The sequence below is a fragment of the Ochotona princeps genome, chromosome 1 (genome assembly GCF_030435755.1).
Source record: "Ochotona princeps isolate mOchPri1 chromosome 1, mOchPri1.hap1, whole genome shotgun sequence".
Taxonomy (NCBI): domain Eukaryota; kingdom Metazoa; phylum Chordata; class Mammalia; order Lagomorpha; family Ochotonidae; genus Ochotona; species Ochotona princeps.
This window is the reverse complement of record NC_080832.1, coordinates 27,475,077-27,501,805: the sequence shown is the minus strand read 5'-3', so window position 1 is coordinate 27,501,805 and position 26,729 is coordinate 27,475,077. Positions and strand designations below refer to the sequence as shown.

Below are 26,729 nucleotides of genomic sequence, written 5' to 3'. Positions count from 1 at the left end.
CGATGTTTCACTCCCCAAGTGAGCCGCAACAGGCCGGTGCCCGATGCCGGGAACCAGGAACCTCTTCCGGGTCTCCCACGCGGGTGCAGGGTCCCAAAGCTTTGGGCCGTCCTCGACTGCTTTCACTGGGACTTTTTTTTTAACTGGATAGGCAGATTTACAAAGGAGAGAGACAGAGAGATCTTTGGTCTGCTGGTTCATTCCCCAAATGGCCGCAAATGGCCAGAACTGAGCTAATCCAAAGCCAGCAGCCAGAAGCTTCTTCCAGGTCTCCCACGTGGGTGCAGGGTCCCAAGGCTTTAGGCCGTCCTATGCTGCTTTCCCAGGCCACAGGCAGGGAGCTGAATGAGAAACACAGCAGCTGGGACATAAACCAGCGCCCATATGGGATCCCAGTGACTGCAAGGCAAGGATTTAGCCACTAGGCCATCACACCGGGCCCCAGGGTGTATCTTTCTTATATTTCTGTTATAAGAAGTCTAGAAACGGGTCTTGCTGGTGATCACTCACGTGCTCAGCCACACTGAGATTCTAAGATGATGGCTGCATGGCCACTCCCAACCACAAGGGGGCCAATGAGAAAGGTGGGGACAGGCAGCCCCAAGAAAACCCTGGGCAGGCAGGGCTTTGCTCAAAGTGAAGAGCTGTGCAAAGCACCTGGGCGTCCAGTCCAGTAAGAGAGTTACCCAAACCCTGAGCTGAGCACAGCCCGAAGGCATGTGAGTTTGCAGGCAAAGAACAAGACATCTACACATACTTAATTGTTCCCATCTACCAAGAAGCCCTACCTATAGTACCCATTACCACAAAATAAATGATTCAGACTTAAGAAGTGTGAGACAGCGAGAATTTGAATTGCTCCAAACACAATCAAGTTCAGAAAGTGCGTTTATTTCATACTCTATCAACAAAGGAACAGAACATTCCAAAATGACAAGAGCATATTTTTATACAGTCAGTATAGGCCACACTTGTCAAGATTCTTTAAACATGTAAATTCTTTAAATCTTCTACTTTCAGTATTTAACAGTCAAAATCTGTTTCTAAAAATAACTTATCATCTCTAGGAGAAGTTTTAGGAAACTTAACCTATAGGACTGAAAGTAGGAATATCTTAATAAAAAAGAATTGCAATTTTACCTTCGCTGAAAATCTCCAAGTTGCTGGAAGCCAAGCAAATGAGATCCTTACCAATTTTTAAAAGATCCAAAGGTTCTTAAAGTTCAGGTCATAATTGCACAGGAAAATTATGAATATATAATTCAGCCTTCAGCAATACTAACATACACACACACACAAAAGAATTCACACACCTAACTATCAACGCTAGCTAGCTCACTGTGGCTCTTCCGAAGCAGGAGACGAGTGTTCCTGCAAGCCAAGACTGTTCAGGCCTCAGCAAGAGGACATCCCAGTGTACAGCCTTTATTTAACTTCCCTTAGCAGCTCTTTGGAAACAAGGTCAAAGACACGGCTGACATATTCTCACGATCTTTCCTTCGAAGCGTAGAGCAACGGTTTCTGCTCACACCTTGGTCAACAGAGTTCCTGTGCATTCGCTCCTCCTTTACTGCCCTTCTGACTGTGAAGTGTGACGTCCAAACTGAAAAAAAGCAAATGTTTAACACAGAATTTATTCCACTATGAATAAGAATGCCAAGGTACTGATGTCAAGCCATCAAGACGACCCTTTGGGCTGAATCCCGTCACTAACAGAAGTTGTTTGTGGCTGGCCCAGTGACATAGCAGGGAAAGCCATCACCTGCAAGTCCAGCATCCCATGTGGGCACCGAACTTTGAGTTTCAGCTGTTCCACAATGTGCCGGGAGCAGCGGCAGAAAAGGGTCCAAATTCTTGGGCTCCTCAGGTGGACAGGAGGAGGCTTGTATCCCAACGCTGGAGACTCCTGGATCCTCACCAAGGACTATCAGCACGGGCACCAACGGCTATATCCCAACTGCCAAGGAGACCACGGGGAACTGGACTGCCCTGGTAGGCCAAGAACTCTGAAGTCATCCACTCCCTTTCGGATCTCCCACATGGGATGGAAAATGCCCAGATCTTTCCTCACAGGATCTAATGTCATCAAAACAATAGCCAGGAGCCCTGAGCAGACCTCAGAAACAGAAGAACAGTAAACTTTCTTCGGGACTAGGGAGAGGAGCTTTCTCTGGTCCTTACTTAGTTCCAACTTTGGATCCCCACCCTCTCTTGCAATGACTATCAGGGTCACTCCGGAGCACCCCTCCCCCCATAAAAAAATGGATTAGATAGACAGAGACCAATAAGGAAAGCTTAGAACCAGACAGTCAACGGTCAGCTCGGACTCACATACACCTTACTAGGTAGGACACAAAGATTAGTTACTCCTCACTGGGGTATTGAAGATTTCTCTGCACACCCCTCCTAAAACTGTTCTGCACCTTAACTGCTGACATACACCTTGTTAGAGTTACAAGCCTGTTTGGACTGTCCTAAAATTCATCAAGTTCAGTAAAAAACATGCTTCAAGACTATAAACTGCTAAACATAAAAATGAAAATAGACACTAGACAGCTGAGTAGTACCCTATAGCCATTTTAAGGTGTATAGCAGCCGGTTGTATATAAGCTAAAATTGAAATGTCAATGAAGGAGTCACAGGATGTGGTTAAGAACTTGCATTTTCTAACATATTGGTTACTCAATACCATGCCAATTAACTCCATAGTGTTGTAAATTGTTGTTGTTGATGTTATATTGGACGGGATGATATTCTGCCAGCTCTGCTTTCAGACCAGAGATGGTCTCCCCAAGAAACTGTTGAATTTATCTGGACAATAAAATGCTGGACTCTATGCATGATACATGCTTGCAATGAAGGAATCATGACTAGATTTGAACTGTAATACTGCAACAAGGTGGAGGAATCCACCATGGGGGGAGAGCATGGGGAGGGGTTGGGGGAATCCCAGAGCCTATGAAACTATGTCACACAATGAAATGAAATTTAAAAAAAAAAAAAATCTTGGGCTCCTGCATCCACTGGGGAGACCCAGAAGTCCCTGGCTCCGGGCTTCACACTGGCCTAGTTCCTGCTGTTGCAGCCATTTGAGGAGTGAACCAGCAAATGACAGAGCTCTCTGTTTCTCTCTCTTCCTGGGTACTCTTTCAAATAAATGAATATTAACAAAACAAACAGTGATTTGGCAAAACAGAGGATTGGCAACTTGTCAGACCCACGTTAAGAAGGAAGCAGACGTTATGAGACAGACGAAGCCTCCCTTGACCACACTGTCGAGTCCCTGCTTGTCCGGCTGGAATCTGATGCTGTACAATATAGAGAGATGATACTTCTGCTAATGTGCTGCTAGTTGGTTCAGAAGAAAGTGCTAATAGACACTGAACACGCAGTACCTGGCAACCAGGCTAACCGCTGAACCTCACTGATCCACTGTCCCTAAGAGAGAGCGAGAGTCACCTACATGAATCTCCCAGGTAACTCATGACTGCCAAACAGTCCACCATCCTAAGGCCCGAAATCCAAGTTTCGGCTCTACCCCCTCAGACTTGAATTTAGGGACATTAGCACGGGCTCATGTGAATGGCAGGGACCCAATCACGTGACCATCATCGTCTCCAGGAGCTGGAATGGGAAGCAAAGTCACAACTCGAACCCAGGTACCCCAAAACAGGATGTGGGTACCCCAACTGCTGCACCCCATTCCCATCCCCTCCTCCTGGGGCTTATTTGTATTATCTCAGCTAAATTCTAAGTTGCGCAAATCACCCCAAATTAGAGTTATTTCTAAATCTTCAGAAATGAGACTTCAAAAAAGAAGCAATCTTAAGGAACAACTGCTGGAAATAAAGCATGTCCTTTTAAGCAAGGTGAGGGTTTAGCCACTGAGCCGTCACACTGGACACGAGAGAGGAGAAACAGAAAGATCTTCCACCTGCTGATTTACATCCCAAATGCCCAGGGGCTGGACCTGGCCAAAGGTATGAGCCAGGAATTCCATGCAGACTCTCACAGGGATGACAGGGACCCAAGCACTTGGGCACATCTTCCACTGTCCTCCTGGGCCAACTAGCACAAAGGGAGAGGGGCAGAATGACGAGGACTTGAACCAGCATTCCGACAGGAAATGTGAGGGCATGCCAAGCAGCAGCTCCACCTGCTGAGCTACAACACCAGCCTTTCCCTGAATATTTTTCAAATCAAGTAAATTTTATTCCAAAGTCTTACTAACAGGCTAAAAGCAAAAATGAAGATGTAAAATTAACAGTAACAGCAACACAACTGTCTAAACCATCCTGCATAAAACTGCTTGCATGTGTGGTTCCAATGATGAGCAGTCAAATTGAGAAGAATTTCAGAATGGACGTTACATTCTTTACCTCACCCGTGAAGTTTCAGGACTAGAAAATGGAGAAGATGCCCAGGACTGGTTTTCTTTCTCAAAGGAATCCTCTTCTTGGAATGCAAACTTTTTCCTGAGTGCATGTGAGATTAAGTCTACTGGATCCCACGGTGGAGCCGGACGTTTCCTCTTGTGAATGGGTCTGCCACCCGGTGACCTGATTTTACAACAGATGAAAATTCTGTTGCAGTTTTAATTGCTTACTGACAAATACAAGGGCAATACAAGAATATCTTATAACCTAATTGGTCAGTCTGATTCCTTCTCAACAGGTTGCCATGAAATCTACACAGTGAAGGGCTCAAGATCCAGGAAACCACAGAGCTCTCGCATGTCACAGTGCCAAAAATCTTCACTTTTCATGTCCTACTTTTTTGGGTAGAAAACTCTGAAGAAATGTGAAAGGGTTTATATGTATATACATATAATTTTTATAAAGAGAACTTGTTTTAAAAGATTTACTTATTTTTTTTAATTGGAAAGCCAGATTTACAGAGAGAAGGAGAGACAGAGAAAAAGATTTTCCATCTGCTGGCTCATTGCCAAAGTGGCCACAACGGCCGGAGCTAAGCCCATCCGAAACCAGAAGCCAGGAGCTTCTTCTGGGTCTCCCACACAGGTACAGGGTTCTAAGGCTCTGGGTCATCCTCTACTGCTTTCCTAGTCCATATGCGGGGAGTTGGATGGGAAGTGGAACAGCCAGGACACAAACCAGGGCCTATATGGGATCCTGGTGGATGCAAAGCAAAGACTTAGCCATTAGGCCATCACACTGGGCCCAATGTTTTTAAGATTTATATTTTTATTTGAAAGGCAGCATTACAGAGAGATTGTCCATCTGTTGATTCAATCTCCAAATGACTACATCCACCAGGGCTGAGCCAGGCTGAAGCCAGCAGTTCCCTCACAGGGATGGCTGGATCCCATATACTTGAGCTGTCCTCCACTACATTTCCAGGTGCATTGGCAGAGGCTGGCTGGAAAGTAGACTTGAACTGGCACTCAAGTAGGATTTTGACATCGCAGGCAGCAGCTTAATCCACTGTGACACAATGCTAGCCCCATGAAAAAAAACCTTAGGCTAACTGTTCCTTCATTTAATCATGCATTCATTCAATTGCCACTCGATGCCCACTAGTTCCTTTTGCTACTCAGAAAGGCCTGCAGTTTGAAATGTATTAAGTGCTTATTTCTACAATGTTCGATTTCATTATTATCAGACCACAACTGGCTGACAATAACTGCAACCACGAAAAGCAGAACCGCCAATAAGGGGAACCACTGTGTTTCCCTAATCTTCTACGGTAGGGTTAACATAAAATAGTGAGAAACAGCCAAAGTTTATTTCAAAAACAAAGAGATAAGACACTAGAAGGAAAGAGCAAAAAGAACTGAAAGTGTCTAGGGGGCCCAGTGCGATGGCCTAGCAGCTAAAGTCCTTGCCTTGAATGTGCCCCAGGATCCCATATGGGCGCCGGTTCTAATCCCGGCAGCTCCACTTCCCATCCAGCTCCCTGCTTGTGGCCTGGGAAAGCAGTTAAGCTTTGGGATCCTACACCCAAGTGGGAGACCTGGAGGAGGTTCCTGGCTCCTGGCTTCGGATCGGCGCAGCACCAGCCATTGGGGTCACTTGGGGAGTGAATCATCGGATGAAGATCTTCCTCTCTGTCTCTCCTCCTCTCTATAATATCTGACTTTGTGATAAAAATAAAATAAATTTTGAAAAAAAAAAGTCCCTAGGGAAGAGAAAGATGTTTCTTTCATAATGTTCATAGACAAAACTTTGTTTAAAATGATGGCTAAGCCGCAGCTCAGACGACCCCAACGTACCGTTCAACAGCGCGGAGCTTCACCTTGTTCAGATCCTTGAGCACCTCTCGCATGTCCGGAACATCGGCATGTCCCTGGCTTTCTGAACAGTGACGACAGCTGGTCTTGCGAGCGCCTGGCTGCTGCGTTTGGATTTCAGCTGCTGTATTATCTGAGTCACAGACGGCATCGGCTGCTGGTTGGATGGGAGGAGCCCGTGAGGGCTGGGGAGAAGAGCACTGGACAGGTAGTGGTGGCGGCGGGGGTGGGGAGGGAACCCTCAAAGCTGGAAACGGATCTGGCTCCACAGTCAGTCCAGCAGCCCCCAGCGATGGTGACTGTCCCAAGTCACTGGGGTCATCGTGTAAGTCAAAAGGACCTTAAGAAAAAAAAAAAAAAAAAGCATGTTTAAGTAAATTCTAACTGCTCAATGAATTCTCTGAGTCCAGTCAAATTATAAATTCATTTTTAAACAAATTAATAATTCTTGGTGTAGGCCTAGGCCTTAAAGGGGGAGGGAGAAAATTGGTGTTTTGAAGAGAAAATAAATGCTTTTCAGTAATTCATGAACAATATGACGTATATCCTCCATATTAAAAAAAAGAGAGAAGGCAAACATAATCAACACTCCAATTGATAATCTATTCTAAAATGTCACTGAAGAAACAGCCAGATTATTTCCTAAACAAGAACCTAAAGTTTTAGGGAAAAAAATATTTCATGTCTCACAACAGATTTACTCCACAGGACTGTAAGTAAACATGCTTGCTTTTAAAAAGTGTGCAGCGATAACATTTATTTGTATTCGTTCAAAATTATATTATTACATAATTTACCTTTATGTAAATTGTCATAAAAGTATTTTATGAATATTACATTAATATGTGCATACAGATCATGTTTAGCAATCATATTCACATCACACTTGGCTCCTTACATCCAAATTATTGTGAAAAACAAAGCATCCATGTTGCTCTAGATTTCATACATACACACCCCACACATGGGTTTTTCAAATTCTTTAAAACAAAAACATCTTTTAATTCCATTCTCCATGAGCTTTCAATGTACATTCCAAAGTATGAACTTTTTATACATATGCATGTGTGTGTATTTAAAGTCAAGTTGTATTTCTAAAATTTTAGGAAAAAAATAATCTGCAAAACATTGTTCACCTGAGCTTAGTGGAAGGGTGTCAGCCGTAAGTAAAACACCAACTATGAGAGGCATTAAACCCAACTTCATTGTCAACACTTTTCTGAAGAGTTGAGAAAGCTTACTTAGAAGAAACTTTTTAAACAAAAATAATCTCTACAGTATAGCTATCTCTTCTTTAACCAAAAGCCACAAATATCAGACATTACAGCCATATCTATCTGTGGCATCGCAAGTTAACCTGTCATCTGTGATGGCATCCAAGATGGGCACCTGCTACTTGACTTCCAAGCCAGCTCCCTGCTAACGTGGAGAAAGCAGTGGGAGATGATCCAGGTAACTGGGCCTCCGCACCCATGTGGCCAAGCTGGATGAAGGTCCTGGCTCCTGGCTTTGGTCTGGCCCAGCCCCAGGGGTTGTGGCCTTTTGTGCATGGGAGCTTATTTTCTCGGTAACTCTGCTTTTTGAATAAATAAATGAATCTTTAAAAAAGTATATAATTTCACATACCAACTTTTATCATACATTTTATGATACATTTAATATCACTGACAGTTTTTACTCAGAAATGTACTGACATGAAAACTAGATGAGTATCCCCTAAGAAACAAGGGGTCCAGCGAGCGACTCACCAGAGCCTGCCGCATCTTTCGGCGCCTGCATTCCCACGAGGGCAGCAATCTGGGAGCGAAGGAAAGCGAGCTCCTCTTCAAGGGCAGCCAACTTTTTTATTGCGGTTTTATCTGCAGGCGGATCACTTTTCAGCGGTATGTTCTGTCTTGGAGCAGGTGACAATGGATCCCAAACTAGTTGCCCAAGATGGGTAAACTCACTTTTTTCCTCTTTTTCATTTTTCCATATACCATTTCTGTGGGTTGGAAGGAAGGACGGGAAAAATTGGAGAGAAAGAAGGAGAGTGGGGAAGAAACTTTCAATCAAAGGGGAAAAAAATTCTTTCATGGAAAGCAACTGCAAAACAAACCAGAGCGGCTTTCTTTCCCTGTGCTTCTCCCTAGATGCACTGAGAACCAAGACACATCCAGCATAGCTTACGCTCTCAAGCCTCGTACCAGAACATAGCCTCTACGAGATGGCCAGCAAGGGAATGAGGGGGCCTTGCGTTCAGCTGTAAAACAAAAATAAATATCCTCACACAGTACAGAATTTAAAGTTCAATGTAAGATGCTGAAAGGCCTTCTATTCAGGATTGTGTTAGGGGTAAGTTTATAGTCTTCTATCTACTTCAACATTTGTTGAACTAGTTGCATGCATACAGAACAGCCAGAACCTTTGAGTAACTGGCACTCACTGAGCTGAATGCCTGTACAATTGTCACATACGTCAGCATGCTCCAAGTCAAAAATTAGTCGAAAATTTGAAACAGTGGCTCAAGTGTGGAAACTCGGCTCCAGGACCTTCTATAGATACCGAATGCAGATTTTCAAGTCCCTCACCAAAACCACGGCCGATGTGAACTACTGGAGCGGAATGGTGACTGCAGAGATGGAAGCCTAAGACGGGCTCTGAAGACACCCCGAAGCTGCTTCAGAAGCAACAGTACCTCCCAAACACCAATCCCAACCCAAGCTACTGTACCTTAACCAATAAATCAATCCTATTAGCAGGAAAAAAAAAAAAAACAGGAGTGAGCTTTCCCTCTGAAGGTCACAGTGGGAAGAGTGATTGATTGATAAACCAGAGATCACCCCATGAAGAGTGTGGATGTCATGCGCGGCCTTTGTCAACCGTCAAGTCTGTTAACGATGATCAGGAACACTTCTTCCATTTTCAGTGTGACTGGTAACTATATATAACTGTCTTATTTGAACCTGACTGGATGCATATACCCACCCTGAATGAAATGTTAACCTGTAGCCAAACTCAAACTTGTGGAATAAGCTAACACAGGCAACTGACTATCTGAATTAAATCCTCAGTTTGAGCAGCTAAATACACTCCTAACGTTGACTTTCCAGCCAGATTTGGAATCTTTCATGTGCACCTGTCTGCATACTTCAAATCATCTTAGATTACTTACAACAGTCAATACAATGCTGACACACTGCTTGACATGCATGGATGCAACATAATATCTGGAGCACAGAAAATCCAACTTTTGCTGTTTAGAACTTTCTGGAATCGATATTTTCCAGAATATTTTCAAGCTGTGGTTGGTTGAATCCACAGCTGTGGACCCACAGCTCCACAGAGCCAGGTGTATGTTGAGTACTGTGTGAGATTTGACTAAATATATAAATCTTGTAGTTGGTAGGGAAAACAGAATGGACATAATATCCCTTCACTATTCCTTCCTCCTAGGCCAGGAATAATCGTGTCTTGAAACAGTTCAGAAACAACCAGTCATCCTTATTACCAAGACGACCAGTGGCACACACAGACGCACAGAGGTGAGTAGCACAGGAAGGCTCCAGCAGGACTCAGCAACTTCAGCACATGCAAGCATTAGGCTTCCAGGTGAACCCCACTTCCCAAACAAACATAAAATTACCGAAATCTCAGACAAGCGGCTTCTTCATCATTTGCCACACACAAGATATCAGCAAAAGAGGGAACCCTAGGTCCGTAGCTATCAGGGTCTACAGAGTTCAAGAGCGGGATCAGCTGAAGTTACAAAAAAAAAAAAAAAAAAAAGTTACAGCTCTGCAAGGATTTCAGAGGAGGTATGCACTCACAGCACTGAACGAGTTAACAGGGCCAACCAGGGGAAAGGATGTGAAGTGGGACAGCATGCACCTGCAGCCAGCCAGGACACCACACCGCGGGAAATGTTCACCCAGTAGTCTGAGCACACAGCAATATTCTCTCCCCTGGTTAGTCAACTCCATCCCCAAACACCAAATAACCTCCTGAGTTGTTACTCACACCTGCCCACCTCCACATGTACTCATTTAAAGAAACTAAAACGGAGGGCTGCGGGAGAGGACGTCTAGCTCGGATCCCGAACCCAGTCCGCCATGTGCCCATGGCTCATGGCGGGCTGGGCCCGGACATGCCTGGGTGCGGCCTGCTTCCTTCTGGGGTGAGTACGCCGAGGGGGGAGGCCTCCGTGACTGGGCATGTCCGGGACCCACCCACCACCCTCATTGGGTGGTGGGTGAACGGGATTGGGGAGGGGCGCAACCTTGGGCCTGCAGGATTTAACCTCCGGCTGCCAGAGGTGAGCCGAGGGCTGCGGGAGAGGACGTCTAGCTCGGATCCCGAACCCAGTCCGCCATGTGCCCATGGCTCATGGCGGGCTGGGCCAGGGCGGCCAGTGTGCCATTTGGCGCCAGGCTGTGCCTGCTGGCCGCCCGGCCGGGGAGCTCTGGGGTATTGGACATCTGAATCGCTGCTGAGATAGCTCTAGAGTGACCCCACTGTTTCTGGGATCTGAGTCAATCCTAAAGATTCCCAATGCCAGTAACTCTTCCTTTGAAGAACTTCCAATCCCTTAATAATGCTGAGCTTTGAACACCTATCAAGTAAAAGATAAGCTCCGGCTTGTGTAGCAGGCTGGCACCTAATGGTCCTCGGAGCAACCACGTGCAGGTGCGTGATTTACGGCTAGGAACGGTCCCAATCTGGGATGCCACAGCTGGGATGAGGTTCCCACCAAGGGGTGTATGTGCTGGAATGGGGGCTGCGTTCTATCTAGGAAACAGTTGCAGTCACCCGAGGCACTAGTGTGGGCTGGGATTGGATGCACCAGGCCGGTTCAGATCCCAACACCATCTGGTGTTATGGAGAACCAGGGTAGATGTGGGACTGACTAGGCTGGGTCTCAATCCCCTTCTGAGCCATGTGTGAGCTGTATGTGGGTATGGACGAGCCATGGCTGGGCTGAAACATCCAACAACTAGAGTCAGAATGGGGTGAAAGCCAGCCAGGAAAAGCCACTGTTCCTGCTAGGACAGGAGGTGAACTGAGTAGGGTTGGCTCAAGAACCCCCTGGCAAGCGCAAAATCTGGCATTGGGAGGGGTTCTGATGGAGGAGCCTGGGCAACTCTTCTGGCAGGACACAGTCCCTGCAGGTAAGCGCGAGAAGCATGATTGGAAACAGCCCAGAATAGGCCATGGAAAGTTTCCCACTGGCATGCATTCGGCATGGGTCAGGAGCAGACCAGGCTGAATCAGTTCATGTCATCCTCTGGCAAATCCGATCACCAGAACAGAGAGTGGAATGGGCCGGGTTTGGTTGCGACAAAACCAGTACACATTATGGAATGCCAGGGCATGGTTGCCTGTACTGGATATGAATGCAGCACACATCCAGCACACGTGAGATCCAGGAAGGGAGGGGCAGAGCTGGCGGGGGGTTAAGGGGCTGGTCCCCTCGCTGGACAACCACTCCCACTGGAGAGTGTTGGCTGGGATAGAGACAGACACGACTAAGCAAGGCTACAACACCTGTGCGCTGCATGTGGAATAGATCAGGGCCACAGCATCAGCTGGCAGAAGCTGGCACTGGGGACTAATTCTGTCGAGTCAAATCACAGGACCACCTAAAGAGTGCATAAACCGGGACAGAGAGACCTGGGAGGCAAAAAGTGGGTTCCCCCTTCTTGGGTCACTATTCCCGTGGGAGGGCATGAAAACTAGGACAGGGGCTGGGATGGCTAGATAGAGAGGTACTCAACAATATCTGTGAGGGCTGGATGGTTGAGTTGGTTAGATAAAACCAAGCTTTAATACCCATTGACAAGTACCAGAGCCAAATGGGATGGGGGACAGATTGGTCTTCTGCTACACATACTGGCAAACCAGGGTAGGGGGCGGTCTGGTGGGGGTTATTGTGGGTCGCCCCGACTAGGCTACAGCTCCCACTGGTTGATGTAAGGGCCGAACCAGACTGGACTGCAACACCCATTGGTTCCAGTGCAACTCGGGACTGAAAACAGAACCAACACAGCAATTGCAACCACCAGCTGATCAGGGTGATGGACTGTGCCAGGCCCTGTGCTTGCTAGAACATACAAGAATCTGGTCTGGGAATACCTCAAAGTATCTTTGGAGATCTCCCCACTTGAACTGCTGGACTCAGAATTCTAACCAAGAAAAGACAGAAGACAGAATAGGACAATCATTCATCTCAGCTACATGTTGGCAGCGAAATATGGGACAAATGGAGACTTCATGATGGACCATATCAATCAGTGGACCACCTCATTGAGCGAAACTGGCAGTGACTCATAACTGGAGAACTATTAACTCCACTTGAGCACATATCTCAGAGCATGCCCCACATCCGGGACTTGGGGTGGGCGGGAAACCGGGTGGGGCTTCTCCCTCAATATCCCCTTTTACCTCAGATACATGATGGAAACAATATGGACATAATAGCATTGCCCACCTCCCTATCCCCCTGAACCTTTTTTTTTTTTTTTCTTCTCTTTCTTGATTTTCCTTCAACTATAGTTAACTATGTAAAGATTGTCAACAACAATACAATAAAATGGATTATAAAAAAAAAAAAAAAAAAAAAAGAAACTAAAACAAGAAAGACACACAGAAAGGGACTTATTTCCAGGGATAAGGGATTCTGACTTGCAGGGGACAGTTCCTCCTGTACTGGTCTACCCTACATCCCTGGGACTGTGCAGAAATATTCTACATCAATGCAGAGTCACTGACTTACCTCAAAATTAGGTCGCCGACAAGGCTCTAGAGGAAGCATTTTCCCAATAATACGAACAATACTCCGAGCTGATCCATAATCTTTATTTTTCCAAATCACCAAAGCCTATTTAAACATAAAGGATGATTTAAAATGCAATGATTATGCATGTTTACACATTTAAGGAAAAAAATAAGCAGCAATTCAGCACATTGAAGAATGATTGCAGTAACACTGGTTTTTAACAAAGCAAGCACTAGCACCAGCACAGCGGCACAGCAAGCTAATCCTCTAAGTGTGGTGCTGGCAGCCCGGAAGGACAACAGTTCTAGTCCTGGCTGCTCTGCTTCAACCCCAGCTCTTCGCTAACGACCTTGGAAAAGCAGCAGAGGATGGGCTAGGTCTTGAGCTTCTCACATATAAGACCCAAAAGAAGCTCCCAGCTCCTGGGTTTGGCCTGACCCAGGCCCCGTTGTGAGTGAACCAGCAGATGGAAGACCTCTCTCTTGTCTCTGCCTCTACATCTCTCCCTGTAACTTTGTCTTTCAAATAAACAAATATATCCTGTTTAAAAATGGGGGCCCAGCAAGGTAGCCTAGTGGCTAAAGTCCTCGCCTTGCATGTGCCAGGCTCCCATCAGGACACTGATTCATATCCTGGCTGCTCCACTTCCCTTCCAGCTCCCTGCCGGTGTCCTGGGAAAACAGTTGAGGACAGCCCAAAGCCTTTGGACCCTGCACCTGCATGGGAGACCCAGAAGAAGCTCCTAGCTCCTGGCTTCAGACTGGCTCAGCTCCAGCCATTGCAGCCACTTTAGGAGTGAACCAGCAGAATGAAGGCCTTTCTTTATCTGTCCTCTCTGTAAATCTGCCTTTCAAAAAAAAAAAAAATTAAAAAGGGATAGGAGTGAACATATACACATTCCAGAAAGATATCACAAGAAAGAACAAATTGTTTTGTTCTATTTCTGATAGCTAAATAGTCTGTATTTGCCAGGAAAATCTCCTCCCCTCCTCCCAATAAAAAATACCATGTTTTAGCCTAAACAAAAAACGGATCATTTCAAATTACCAAGCAATTCTCTTTAAATAAATAAATAAGAGGGATAAGCAGAATCCTAGATAACTGTGTTATTTACATGCAACGGAATATATCTGTTGGAAGTCAGTTCTTAAAAAAGTCCAGCCATGAAACATGGGGCCAGCATTGTGGCACAGCGCATGAGGCCTCTCACCGTGACATCAGCATCCAACATTAGTGTCAGTCGAGCCCTGGCTGTCCACTTCCAATCCAGCTCCCTGCTAATGTGCCTGGGAAAGCAGCAGAGGATGGTCCAAGGAGCTATGCCCCTGCCATCCAAGTGGGAGACCCCGATAGAGTTCCTGGCTCCTGACTTCAGCCAGGCCTAGTCCTATTTATTGTGGCCATTTGGAGAGCAGACCTGCGCATGGAAGATTTCTTTCTATCTCTTCTCCCTCTGCTACTCTGCCTTTCAAATAAAGCTTTTTAATAAAGTGAAATGTTATTATAATTTTTTTTAAAGTACACAAAAATATTTCAAAGAGTGCAAGGAAAATGGAATAAAAAGATAAGCTTATTTGATAAAAAATTTTTTTGAAATCCATGGATACAAGGGGACTTCAAAAAGTTCAGGGAAAATGTATCTGATTAAAAGCACGACACATGGATTTCCAAAAAGAAAGGTTTGCATCAAATTTTCTTCACTCAGCCCAGTCTCCAAAACCTGTCTATTGTACGCATTCCACACGTTTTCTGAAATCACATTTTAAAAGCCAATGCTCTCAGCCCCATCTAGTCAACTTAATTTCCCACAATTCATTCACAGAAACTCATGCTCTCTCAGGTTAAGTTATCTTCCTCACTCTCACAAACAAGCCAGTATCATCCTACCCAGCAGGTATTTTCCCTAGCCCAGCTGCAGCCCTAGTGCTGTCCTGCTTTTCACTCGTCTTTGCCTAGCCAATTCACACTCCTGTCCATTCTTACGCTCTACTCAGTTCTAAACCAGTTCTGATCAGTAGCACAGAAGCAACCATGTAACTCCACATCACTGTATTTCTCTGGAAGTCGCCTCTTGCCTACAAGACTGAAGTCTGAGGGCAAAGTCGGGCGTGTATTTTCTTTTGAATCCTTCAGGGCAGTAGTTGGCCCTCTGGTACACTATTATGACTTAAGATGCTCTCCAAACGAAATACAACACAGGCCACATATGTCAATGAAATGTTGGAGTTGTCATATTTTAAAACATAGACTGGTGAATTTTCTTAACATAGTTAATTTAACTTGATATATATACATAATTTCAACCTGCAAGCAATACTCCATCTATTGTATTTGATCTCAACCAAGACGTCTGAAGGACTTAAAAGTGGCATGTGGCCAGTAGCTGCCACACTGGACAGCATAGCCAAGAATATGTAGATCCCAGGTGTGGGAATGCTAGTGTTTGTATTTCGTGTGCTACTAGACTCACAGGCCTAGTAGCATCACCGCATGAGGGCTGTGTACTTTAAAATCTCCCAACTCTTGGGTGATTAACCTGTGCATTTATATTTTGCCCTATCACTCTCAATTGAAAAATCTCTCTCATTGCCACTGGTTGTATTTTCATCATTCTTGCAATTTCACCTCTTTCCTCTATTCCTGGCCCAGCTACTTCATTTTGACTTCACTAATTTTGCAACTACATATGGATTTTCCAGTGAATTCATTCACTGATACCCACACTGCCATTCAAAAATGGTTCATTCATTCAGTATGATATGTTTCCATCTTACAGTTGAATAAACTACCCCAATTATACTTAGCTAAAGGGGAAAAAAAAAATCACAAAATGGAACTCTTGAGGAAAAACTGTGTTTCCAAGCTGATTTGCCCTAGCTATTCACAGGCAAACTGCAGAGCCCTATAATATGGCATGCTCATCCCATTACCTTGCCCATATTTCGCTTCCTTTGTATCTTTCTTTGACATCTGACCTTTCAGGCAAAAGGGTAATTATATTTCTTTTTAACTCAAATTACCAAAGACAAGTTTACTGTTGCATCAATTTTGCCTCAAATGAGGCCAAGGGTAACAGAGTCACTCAAAACTCTGGAAAGATACTTACCTGGTCTATGGGAACACCAAAATATTGCAGCATCTCCCTTAAGATACACATTATGAGAGACATCGATGAAAGAAACACTGCAAGCAAACTCAAAGAAACATTATCAGCATCTTGGTGCCTTGAGGAAAATTTTTGGAGGATATTAATTTGGACAAATAGTTACCACATAAATTGTACTAAGTAAACTGGAAGAACCTTCTCATTGCATCCATCAATACATTGCCATATATGGAAGAAAGTTAAGGGGAGGAGGTGGCAGGATTGTAAAGAAAAGGACAACTGATTTTTAAAATGACATTAATATTTCCTGGGTCGTTTCAGCCTCTACAGGGGCCTGGTTAACAGATATTAATCCACAACAAAACGGGAGAGCATCACGTTTATGACAGCCAAGCTCGCTTTGAGTTTAGCTCGGGCGAACCTTGAAAAACTCAGATAAAGGCCCAACTCAAAAGTTAGCCCAACTCAAAAGTTCTCCCAACTGTTTCTCTTTTCAAAGCGTATATCGCAATACCTTCCTCCGCTCCTCCTTCTTTTTAAACAGAAGGAGCATAAACCCTTGGTCCCCCAGCTGGTGAATGTTAGCTGCGCGCAGCCCCGTTTGGGGAATCCTCCCAGCCACGTAGGACAGCCCGCTCACCTGGCCCGAGGGGAGATCCCCCAGTGGGGGAGATGCGGCCGACGGGCGTTAACGGAGCTGCGACCCAGAACCCGCGCCAGGAGCGCTCGGGGGCGCCCGGCATCGGCCTGCGCGGGAACCTGACGCACAGAGGAGATCGAGCGCCTGCCTCGGCCCGCACTGGAGCCCCGGCGCGGGGAGCACGACCCTCCGGCCGACCTGCGACAGGTTCCCAGAACGGTTCGGTACTTCCGCCTTTCCGGGTGAAGCTCAAACTCCGCGGACCGTAACCAATGCCCGATCTCATTGGACAAGGCAAGAGAATCGCTGCTTTTGGTTGGTCATTGGACGTCACGTGGGACACAGTAGATGGCAGTAGAAGCTATTGGGTGCCTTTCCCCCAGGGGGCGGGTTTTCCACAAAGCAGCCAATAGCAGCCGTCGGCCCCTGCTGTGCGGGGCGCAGGACTCCAGCCAACGTTCCCTGGCGTCTGCACAGCTCTGTGCGGGAGCAGTGTTCCCCCTCAGCCACGTCAGAAACCCCAATGAACCCGCATTTCCCAGTTTCTCAGCCATGAGAGAACCCGTTCGACAAGTGTCTTAACTGCCGATAGGACTGAAGCCATTAAGTAGTGCCCTCGAAGGGTGCGCGGTAGTTAGGCATCCTTCGTTCCTTCCCTGCTCTCCAGACTACTGGATGTGGGCCGGAAATTCCTGAAGTTCTGGCTTCCTAAGAGACATTAATCCTGGTCTCAAGCTTCACCCAACAGGTGCTTGGCGTCACAGGTCCTTTAATCGTGCCATCTACTGACCTGCAGAACAACAGTGCACTGATTGCCGTGTGACCCGCTTCACTCGTTCAATACTGTGCTTTCAGTACTGGGTGACGACAAGTGCAAAGCAGTATTCAAAACAGGCAGTGGGGAGACGCATCTGGCCTTGCCCTTCAGTCAGTAGTTAGTATGTGTATATCCTCTAGGTAGCACCAGGGTTTACGTTCCAGCGCTGCTCCCAGTTTCTGCTCCCTTCTAATAATGCATTGCTCAGGTGGCTTATACCTGGCCCAGCCTTCGCTGTTGCAGAAATTTGGGGAGTGAACCAGAAGACAGCAGCTCCCTTTCTCTGCCTTTCAGAGCCATCCCGTTTACATTGCTTTTAAAAGCTACTAGACTATATATATATATATATATATATATATATATATATATATATTTAAGAAGTTTTACAAAGCTTCGGCCCGGTGCGGTGGTGTGGCAACTGAGGTCCTCACCTTGAACGCACCGGGATCCCATACGGGCACCGGTTCTAATCCCAGCGGCCCCACTTCCCATTCATCTCCCTTCCTGTGGCCTTGGAAAGCAATTGAGGATGGCCCAAAGCCTTGGGACCCTGCACTGGCGTGGGAGATCCATAAGAAACTCCTGGCTCCTGGCTTCAGATTGGTGCAGTACTGGCCATTGCGGTCAGGTGGAAAGGCAGACGTACAGAGGAGAGAAAGAAGAGGTGTGAGGAACAATGTGGCTTACCATAACTCAATCTTTCATAGTACATTTTAACAACCTCTGGAGAAATTTGACAATCTTTTTTTATTACTCATTTTCACAATAAGCTCTTCTAAACTTTCAGAATGAACTAACTCCGGAAAGATTTATTTGAAAGGCAGTTTTTAGAGAGAGCACCTCCATCGGCTGGTTCACTCCCCAAAAGGCCACAACAGCCAGAGTCAAGTCAGTCAGAGCTTGTGACAGTTCCCCATTTCTGGGTAGTATTCAGAACTACTGTGAGTCACTTTCTCAGATTTTTCTTGCCATTTCCCCCTCTCCAAGCTAGATCTAGGTTGTGTCCTTGGGTATTTTCTGAATCCTTTCATACTTTAAGTTCACCTAGGCCTTTCCTGACAGGGAGCCTTCACTAATTTTGAGTTCACAGGTAAACTCCTCTCACTTCCCTACTGTGTATCCTGTGTTCTTAGGTCTCTGTACTTTATATTCGTCTTTTTCTTAAAACATAGCAGCAACAAGCATTTGGCGAGGACTAATTAAAACGCATCTGGAAGGCCCACATCCCCTATCAGACTGCCTAGTTTCAAGTTCCAACTCCATTGCTGTGGGGCTCAGGGGCTAAGTCAACAAGATGGCGCCTAACAATCAGGGTCACTGGGTTTACACGTGACAAGCAAGAAGGCCGCCGAGGACAGAGCCCTGGGCGTGAACCAGGGCAGGGGTCACGTTGCTTCAAAGACTGATTGGCCAGGGCCGAGCTCACCTGCCCTGGCCTATGGGAGGTGGCTTCCGCAGTTGTGCTCCTAGTAATTGGCTACTAGTTCTCCCCTCCTGGAACTCCTGACCTGAAGCTATCCCTTTACCCTATATAAGAAACTGAATTTCCCAAATAAACCGGAACTGCTTGGACAGAACCCCCGTCCATCTGTATGTCTCTCGTGCGGTGGGAGGCTGGATGGCGGGCAGCAGGTTCACCCCCTCCAACAACGGGGTGCTAGAGGAAATCTGTGGGGGAGACCCCGCACAATGCCATCCCAACTTCGGGTTAACGTGTAAAACAGGTGGCAATGGCTCAAGAACGCAGCGCTGCTAGTTATGTTAGGGAACTGGACTTTTTTTTCCCAGCTCCTAACTTCTACCTGCCCTAGCTCTAGTGATAAGGCATTTTTGGGAAGTGAACCAGTAAAGCAGAAATATCTGCCTCTAAATTAAAAAAAAAAAAAAATCTCCCCATACAAAAATGACATGTGCAATTAACAATGTTTAATGTTTAATGTAATTTGCACCTTCTCCTGTTCACATTTTTGACAAATGAATGAGTCCCTAGCCCAAAAGACCATGAGGCACTCAACTCAGGACAAACAGGATGTGCAACTTTTCCGCTGGTCGCAGGATTTTAAGTGGAGGAATAGACAAAAAGAAAACCAAAGGCTAAAACATAGCTAAAGGGAATTCCTGTGGTTCATCCTAAGATTCAGCCAATGGGAAGATACTCAGTGTCTGTAAAATTTTAAAACATTAATTTCGGGCCCGGCGGCGTGGCCTAGTGGCTAAAGTCCTCGCCTTGAACGCACCGGGATCCCATATGGGCGCCTGTTCTAGTCCCCGCAGCTCCACTTCCCATCCAGCTCCCTGCTTCTGGCTTGGGAAAGCAGTCAAGGATGGCCCAAAGATTTGGGACCCTGCAACCGCGGGGAGACCCGGAAGAAGTTCCTGGCTCCCGGCTTCAGATCGGCACAGCACCGGCCGCTGGGGGTCACTTGGGGAGTGAATCATCGGATGAAGATGTTCCTCCCTGTCTCTCCAACTCTGTATATCTTTGTAATCAAAAATTAATAAATCTTAAAAAAAAATTTATTTCACCCTTGAAAAACAGCAATGGCAAAGGTTAAAGTTTGTGAGGTAAGTGATGAGCTTCACTAAGAGAGAGGGTAAGCTCTATAGGGTGTCCAACTGGCAAAAGAAAGCCTCAGTTCCACGCAGGGTCAATTGGAGGGTTCAAGTGCCAGTGACGCTCTCTGAGGAAAGCAGTGGAGAATAGGAAACAGGCCAGTCTAAGAGGAACATATGAGAACTGACAGCATCTCTACATAAGAGTTAGCAAAACTCATTCTAAAGTTACCGTTATGACTCTACCATGTTATCGGTTACATGTACTATCACACACTGAGTTTTTCTTCCCCTTCTAACTTCAACTTAGCTGTGAAAGACAACAGACATGAAACACACGAAGTACTAGAGCACATTTAACACTAATTGAACTGCATTGTGAAAATGCTGTTCAACTATCTCCATTATTCTGTCAGCCTCCGCCTAAAACCATACACTGCTCCACTTGCATTGTTCAATGCAGGTGTCCTTTGGCATATTCAAATGAATGACGTGAGAACTTGGTAAACCTGGAGAAATTAACACAAGTGGCATGTAAAGTAACATGAAGTTTATTGAAAACTTAGAAACAAAGGATAGCTAATATTGAAAAATCTGGTTAAATCACTTCAATATTCTCCCATATTTCACCCTACAAGAATCTTTGTAAATAGCATGTCAAAAACTCAACACACACAAATTAAAAAAAAAAAAAATTTTTTTTTTGTCTAAAACTCTTCTGTAATACAAACAACTTGATGAACATTAAACCCAACCTAGCACTGAGATGGCATTATTTAGGGACTAGGAGGTGTTACCCTGGACTTTCCCCAGATTTTTATGTTTCTTTGAACTCGTTGGTCAAAACATCACATTAAGGGCCCGGCGGCGTGGCCTAGCGGCTAAAGTCCTCGCCTTGAACACACCCCGGGATCCCATATGGGTGCCAGTTCTAATCCCGGCTGCTCCACTTCCCATCCAGCTCTCTGCTTGTGACCTGGGAAAGCAGTCAAAGATGGCCCAAAGATTTGGGACCCTGCACCTGCGTGGGAGACCTGGAAGAGGTTCCTGGTTCCCGGCTTTGGATCAGCACAGCACCGGCCATTGCGGCTCACTTGGGGAGTGAATCATCAGACGGAAGATCTTCTTCTCTGTCTCTCCTCCTCTCTGTATATCTGACTTTGTAATAAAAATAAAATAAATCTTAAAAAAACATCACATTAAAAAAAACTATTTGAAAATAAAAAATGGCAAAGACTTATTAGGCCCCTTTTTACCACTCTACTACCTAGTTCACAGTTAAAAATTACAACAAAAAATATTTAATACAGTGCTTACAACTACATGTCCCAACCCAATTACTTAGCTAGCTATTCTCAGAACAATAGTTTTCAGGGGAGACTGTTTTGGGGGCATCAACCAGCTCCAATACCCTGGCTTTAGTATGTCCTTGGTCTGGTAAAACAAAAATCACAACACTCATTAGGAAAACTGTATTCTAGAACTACAAGTAACGTTAACTGACAACTTAATCAAACCCTGGAAGTGTCTTTAGAGTTTTGACATTAAAAAAAAGTTACATGGGCCAGGTATCAGGCCTGTTTACTGATTAGGATACCAGTATCCCACATTATGAGTACTTTCGTGTTCAACCTCTAGCTCCCAACTCCAACTTACAGCTAATACGGCCCTGACAGGCACTGACACGGGCTCAAATCACTGAATTCTTGCCACCCACATGGGTAACCTCAAATTCTTGGCCTTGGCCCACTCCAACCCAAACCATTGCTGTTTTCTTTGGAATAAACCTGCAGATGGGAGTGTTGCTACTTAGATGTATTTTCTAAAGAAAAACACCATCATCTGCATTTCAAATGTACATGAATAAAAGAGCTCCATTTTGAAACAGGTAAATATATGTATACAGCATGATTGGGGATACACTTAAATAACAAAGTTAGTCTGCTATTACTAACACTATAGTACTGTGATAATTTGGAGAATAATAGCGGGGGAGCACTAAGGAGGAAGGAGAACAGAAATTAATTCCTATAGCTACAAAACTGTAATAAATAAATAAACAGCAACAATAAAAATAACTGCCTCTTGGGCTTGGCAGCGTGGCCTGGTGGCTAAGGTCCTCGCCTTGATCCCATATGGCTGCTGGTTCTAGTCCCGGCAGATCCACTTCCTATCTCTTCTCCTCTCAGTATATCTGACTTTGTAATAAAAATAAAAAAATAAATCTTTAAAAAAAAAAAAAGTAACTGCCTCCAGGAAATGGACACTTTACAAAGGAACAAATCCAAATGGCTAACAGGCATATGAAAAAATGCTCAAGCTCCCTGGTAGTAAGTAAAAACATCACTGATATACTACCTAACTCCAGTAAGAATGGCCCAAATACAGAAAACCAACACTTGCTGGCAAGGATGCAGGGGAAAAGGAGCCCTACTCCACTGTTGATAGGATTGCAGGTTGGTGCAGCCTCTATGGAAATCAGTATGGAGAATATTCGGGCATCTGAAAACCTACCTACCATATGACCCAGCAACACTACTTCTAGGAATATATCCAACAGACCTGTTACACGAGAAAGCAACATGCACCCGTACGTACATAGCAGCACAATTAATAACTGCAAAAACATGGAAGCAAACAAAATGCTCATCAACAGAAGACTGGATAAAGATCTATGGCTTATCTACCCAATGGAATATTTCTCAGCTATTAAAAAAAAATGAAATACACTTCTTCGTGGACAAATGGGCCCAACTGGAAACCATTATGCTAAAGGAAATGAGCCAATCCTAAAAGGTCAGATATCATGTTTGCCTTAATATGTCAAATATAGAAACTGCTATAAATTGTATCTTATCACATTTCCTAGCTGTCTGTATCATATATAAGATCTTGTGATGTAACCTATTAATAATTCATGAATGATTGCTTGTGATCACCTGAGATTAATATCGCTATCACTGTTTCTACTGTTACTACTACATGGGTAACGATCTAGTCCATACTGTATTCCCATTTGAATCACATGGATCATACACTAGCATTAATTTCTTTTATTGGTTACATTGCATTATGTGACAGTTTTATAGGCACAGTTTTATAGAAATCCCCCATTCCTCCACCTTGTTGCATTACCACAGTTCAAATTCAGTTGAGATTCTTTCATTGCAAGCATTTACCAAGCATAAAGTCCAGCATCTTATTGTCCAGATAACTTCAACGGCTTGTTGGGGAGACCATCTCTGGTCTGAAGGTAGAGCTGGCAGAGTATTATCCCATTCAATTAAAAGCCCCAACATAACATCAGTAACAGTTTATAACCTTATGGAACTGACATGGTATTGAGTAACCAATATGTTAAAAAAAATGCAAGTTCTGAACCACATCCTGTGACTTCTTCATTGACATTTCAATTATTGGTTTATATACAACTGGGTTCTATACACCTTAAAATGGCTATACACCACTCAGCTGTCTCGTGTCTATTTTAATTTTAGTATTTAGCATTTTATAGTGTTGAAGCATGATTTTGCTGAACCTGGCTGGTTTTCAGGTACAGGTAGTCTAACTCTATGACTCTAACAAGACATGTGTCAACACTTTAGGTGAACAGTTTTAGGAGGGCTGTGCAGAGAAATCTTTAATACCCTAGTGAGGAGTAACTAATCTTTGTGTCCCACCCAATGAGTTATAAGTGCATCCACATTGACTGTTTCCTGTCTGATTCTAAGCTTTCTTTGTTGTTCTATTCTAGATGTGTTTGTTTGGAGGGGTTTCTGGAGTGATCCTGATGGTCATTGCCAGAAACGGTGGGGACCCAAAGTTGGAACCAGGCCAGGATCAGAGAAATCTTCCCTCCCTAGTCCCAAAGGATGTTTATTGTTCTTCTGTTTCTGCGGACCGCTCAGGGATCCTGGTTGTCATTCTGATGACCTTAGATCTTGCAAGGCATTATTTGGACTTCTTCCATCCCATGTGGTAGACACACATGGGGGTGGGTGACCTCAGAATTCTCGGCCTCCGAAGGCACTCCAATTCCCCATGGTCTCCTTGGCAGTTGGGATGTAGTCCTTGGACTAGCATTAATTTCTGCAGGAAGATACTGGACACTCTTTTGCACCACTCTAGCATCACACTGATACCCCTGCTACGAGTTCAACATCATCATGGAGCTGAGTACTATTTCTTAATTTTTTTTTGCTTCTCAACCCATGGTGGTACCTAAGGGGAGGTAGAATGGAAGTGCAATGGAAATGAGTATGTCCATGGGTAGAAACAGAGAAAAAAAAAACTGCAGAGAACAATGGGGGGAGGGGAAACCCCAATGCCTATTAAAATGGGTCAAAAATAATAATAATAAAAAAAGTGCCTCAAATCAGTTCACTGCTGTAGAAGACAGAAAATATCCCTGGAAAATATTTTCCCTATGTTAAGACATAATTATTTCTTTCTTGTAGTGATAGGTACTGTCACAATGAATATTTTTTTCAAACATAATGTTACAATATTGCAGAACTAGCATTCCCAGTCAAATGTGGTTTTGGATTCAGTACATAATTCATAATGCTCTAATCATTGCTGTGTTTCTGCAACACAAGAGTTCAGTAAGGCTCTTTAAATGATGGACTATATCAATTTCTAAAGAATTCAGTAAAAATCTTGTTTCCACAGCTCCTTCAATAAAATCATTTTAGAAATACACACTGAACAATATTCTGACATATGCACAACTACCCCAGCCAAATGACAGCAAATATCTGTGTGACTGGAGACTAAGGTCAACAGTGTCAGCCAACGGACACTGGAAGGGATTCCTCATCCACAGATCGCCAGACCGACAGCATTTTCAAACTCCCCATCCACCTAGGCAGAACCTCTGGAATATGCACCATTGCAACACTGTGTTGCTATCAGATGGCCTGTCCCCATCCTCAGGTACCAGAATGGTTGGAAGGTTGGGTATGGCCTATCCCCGTATCTCCCACTTCCCCACAGAAACGGGAATAGAAAGCATGGAAACAAAGATCATATGCACTTCTCCCTAACCCTAGATTCTTCCCACGCTAAGACTATATAAATATCAATTAAAATTAAAAGAAATTTTCAAAAAAAAATTCTTGAGAACCTAAACATAATAGGCAATACTCAAAATTTTATTAAATGTGTATCAATATGTAATATTCAGGAAAATCCCATGACGTGCTTTTCACAATTTGCCTTTCCAATTTCAAAGTTTTAGTAACACACACACGCACACACACAGTTCCCATGCTTCTCTTCCTGAATGTGAAAGAATACTGTTTCACATGTAACCTTGTTGTAATTTATATCCCAGGAGATTCAAGTAGAAACTCAAGAGAAAAGCTGCACAAATGTCACCAACAGAAACATACACTTTGCGCGGTAGTCTAGTAGCTAAAGTTCCCTCCTTACAGGCACCAGGATATGATATGAGCGCAAGCTTTCCATCCAGTTCCCTGCCTATGGCCTGGGAAAGCAGTCGAAGATGGCCCAAAGCCCCGGCACCCTGCACCCACATGGGAAATCCATAAAAGGCCCCAGGTTCCTGGCTTCGGATCGGCAGAGCTCCGGCCGTTGCAGCCACTTTGGAGAGTCAACCATTGTATGGAAGATCTTCCTCTCCGTCTCTTTCTCTCTGCAGACCTGACTTTCCAATTTATAAAAAGATACTTTTATGTAGGAAAAGCATATAATAAGATTGCCCAGTATAATAACCAATGATCTTACACATCCTTTCATATATACACAGTCTCATTTCCCTGGCAAGAGATTGTAATCTACCATTCCTGAATAAGGTATATACATTTGACTTAGCACACAAATGTCCAAGAAAATGTTTAATTAAAGAGAATGTCTCACCCAGCATCATGCCCAGGTGGCGAAATTCTTGCCTTGTAGGCACTGGGGATCCCATAAGGGCACCAGTTCATGTCCCAGCTGCACCAGTTCCACCCAGCTCCCTGCTTGTGGCCTGGGGAAGTTGTAAAGGATGGGCCCAAAAAGCCTTGGGAACCTGCATCCACATGGAAGACCTGTAAAAAACTCCTGGATCCTGGCTTCAAATCAGCTCAGCCTCAGCCACTGTGGCCACTTGGGGAGTAAACCAGTGGACAGATCATCTTCCTGTCTCTCCTCCTCTGTTAATTTACCTTTCCAATTAAAAAAAAAAAAAAAAAAAAAAAAAAAAACACCACTTCAGAATGGCACATTGTGTATTTTAGGTAATATGTAATACAGATCTCATTCCAAGTGAATAGACTAACATAAGCATATGCAAATTATCACTTACTAACTTTTAGGAAGTCTCCACTCTGAAATTATGATTGACAAAGCCCAATATTAAAACAGGCACAGGGGGACAGAATTAGAACCCAGAATTTCTGTATTTTTTAGAATGACTTAGAACTTAACAAATTTCTCCTTTTCCCCAGGGAAACCAGAGAACTCAGTAGAGAGGTTTTGTGGAATTCTACCAAGTATTTATCAAGCCACACCATGTTTTATATTCTAAATCCCAGAAAAGAGCCATGGAAATCAACTGTGTAGAATGGACATAAATGTCAAAACGAGGTAAACAAACCACAGCTA

The 26,729-nt window shown here is 44.5% G+C and overlaps 1 protein-coding gene across 2 annotated transcripts; it reads right to left on the bottom strand.

The window, feature by feature from the left end:
• Positions 1 to 870: 870 nt before the first annotated feature.
• MTFR2 (mitochondrial fission regulator 2) lies at positions 871 to 16,344 on the bottom strand. Of its 2 annotated transcripts, none has more exons than XM_004587333.3 (7): positions 16,111 to 16,344; positions 13,002 to 13,106; positions 9,876 to 9,988; positions 7,999 to 8,234; positions 6,233 to 6,590; positions 4,385 to 4,559; positions 871 to 1,603 (listed from the first exon to the last, which is right to left on the bottom strand). In XM_004587333.3, exons 1-7 carry the CDS (start codon positions 16,171 to 16,173, stop codon positions 1,568 to 1,570), a joined length of 1,086 nt encoding a protein of 361 aa, XP_004587390.3. In that variant the 5' UTR covers positions 16,174 to 16,344; the 3' UTR covers positions 871 to 1,567. The 2 variants fall into 2 exon arrangements, with proteins under 2 accessions (XP_004587390.3, XP_058528024.1); XM_058672041.1 differs by having other exon boundaries at positions 4,380 to 4,559; positions 16,111 to 16,336.
• Between the last annotated feature and the right edge of the window lie 10,385 nt (positions 16,345 to 26,729).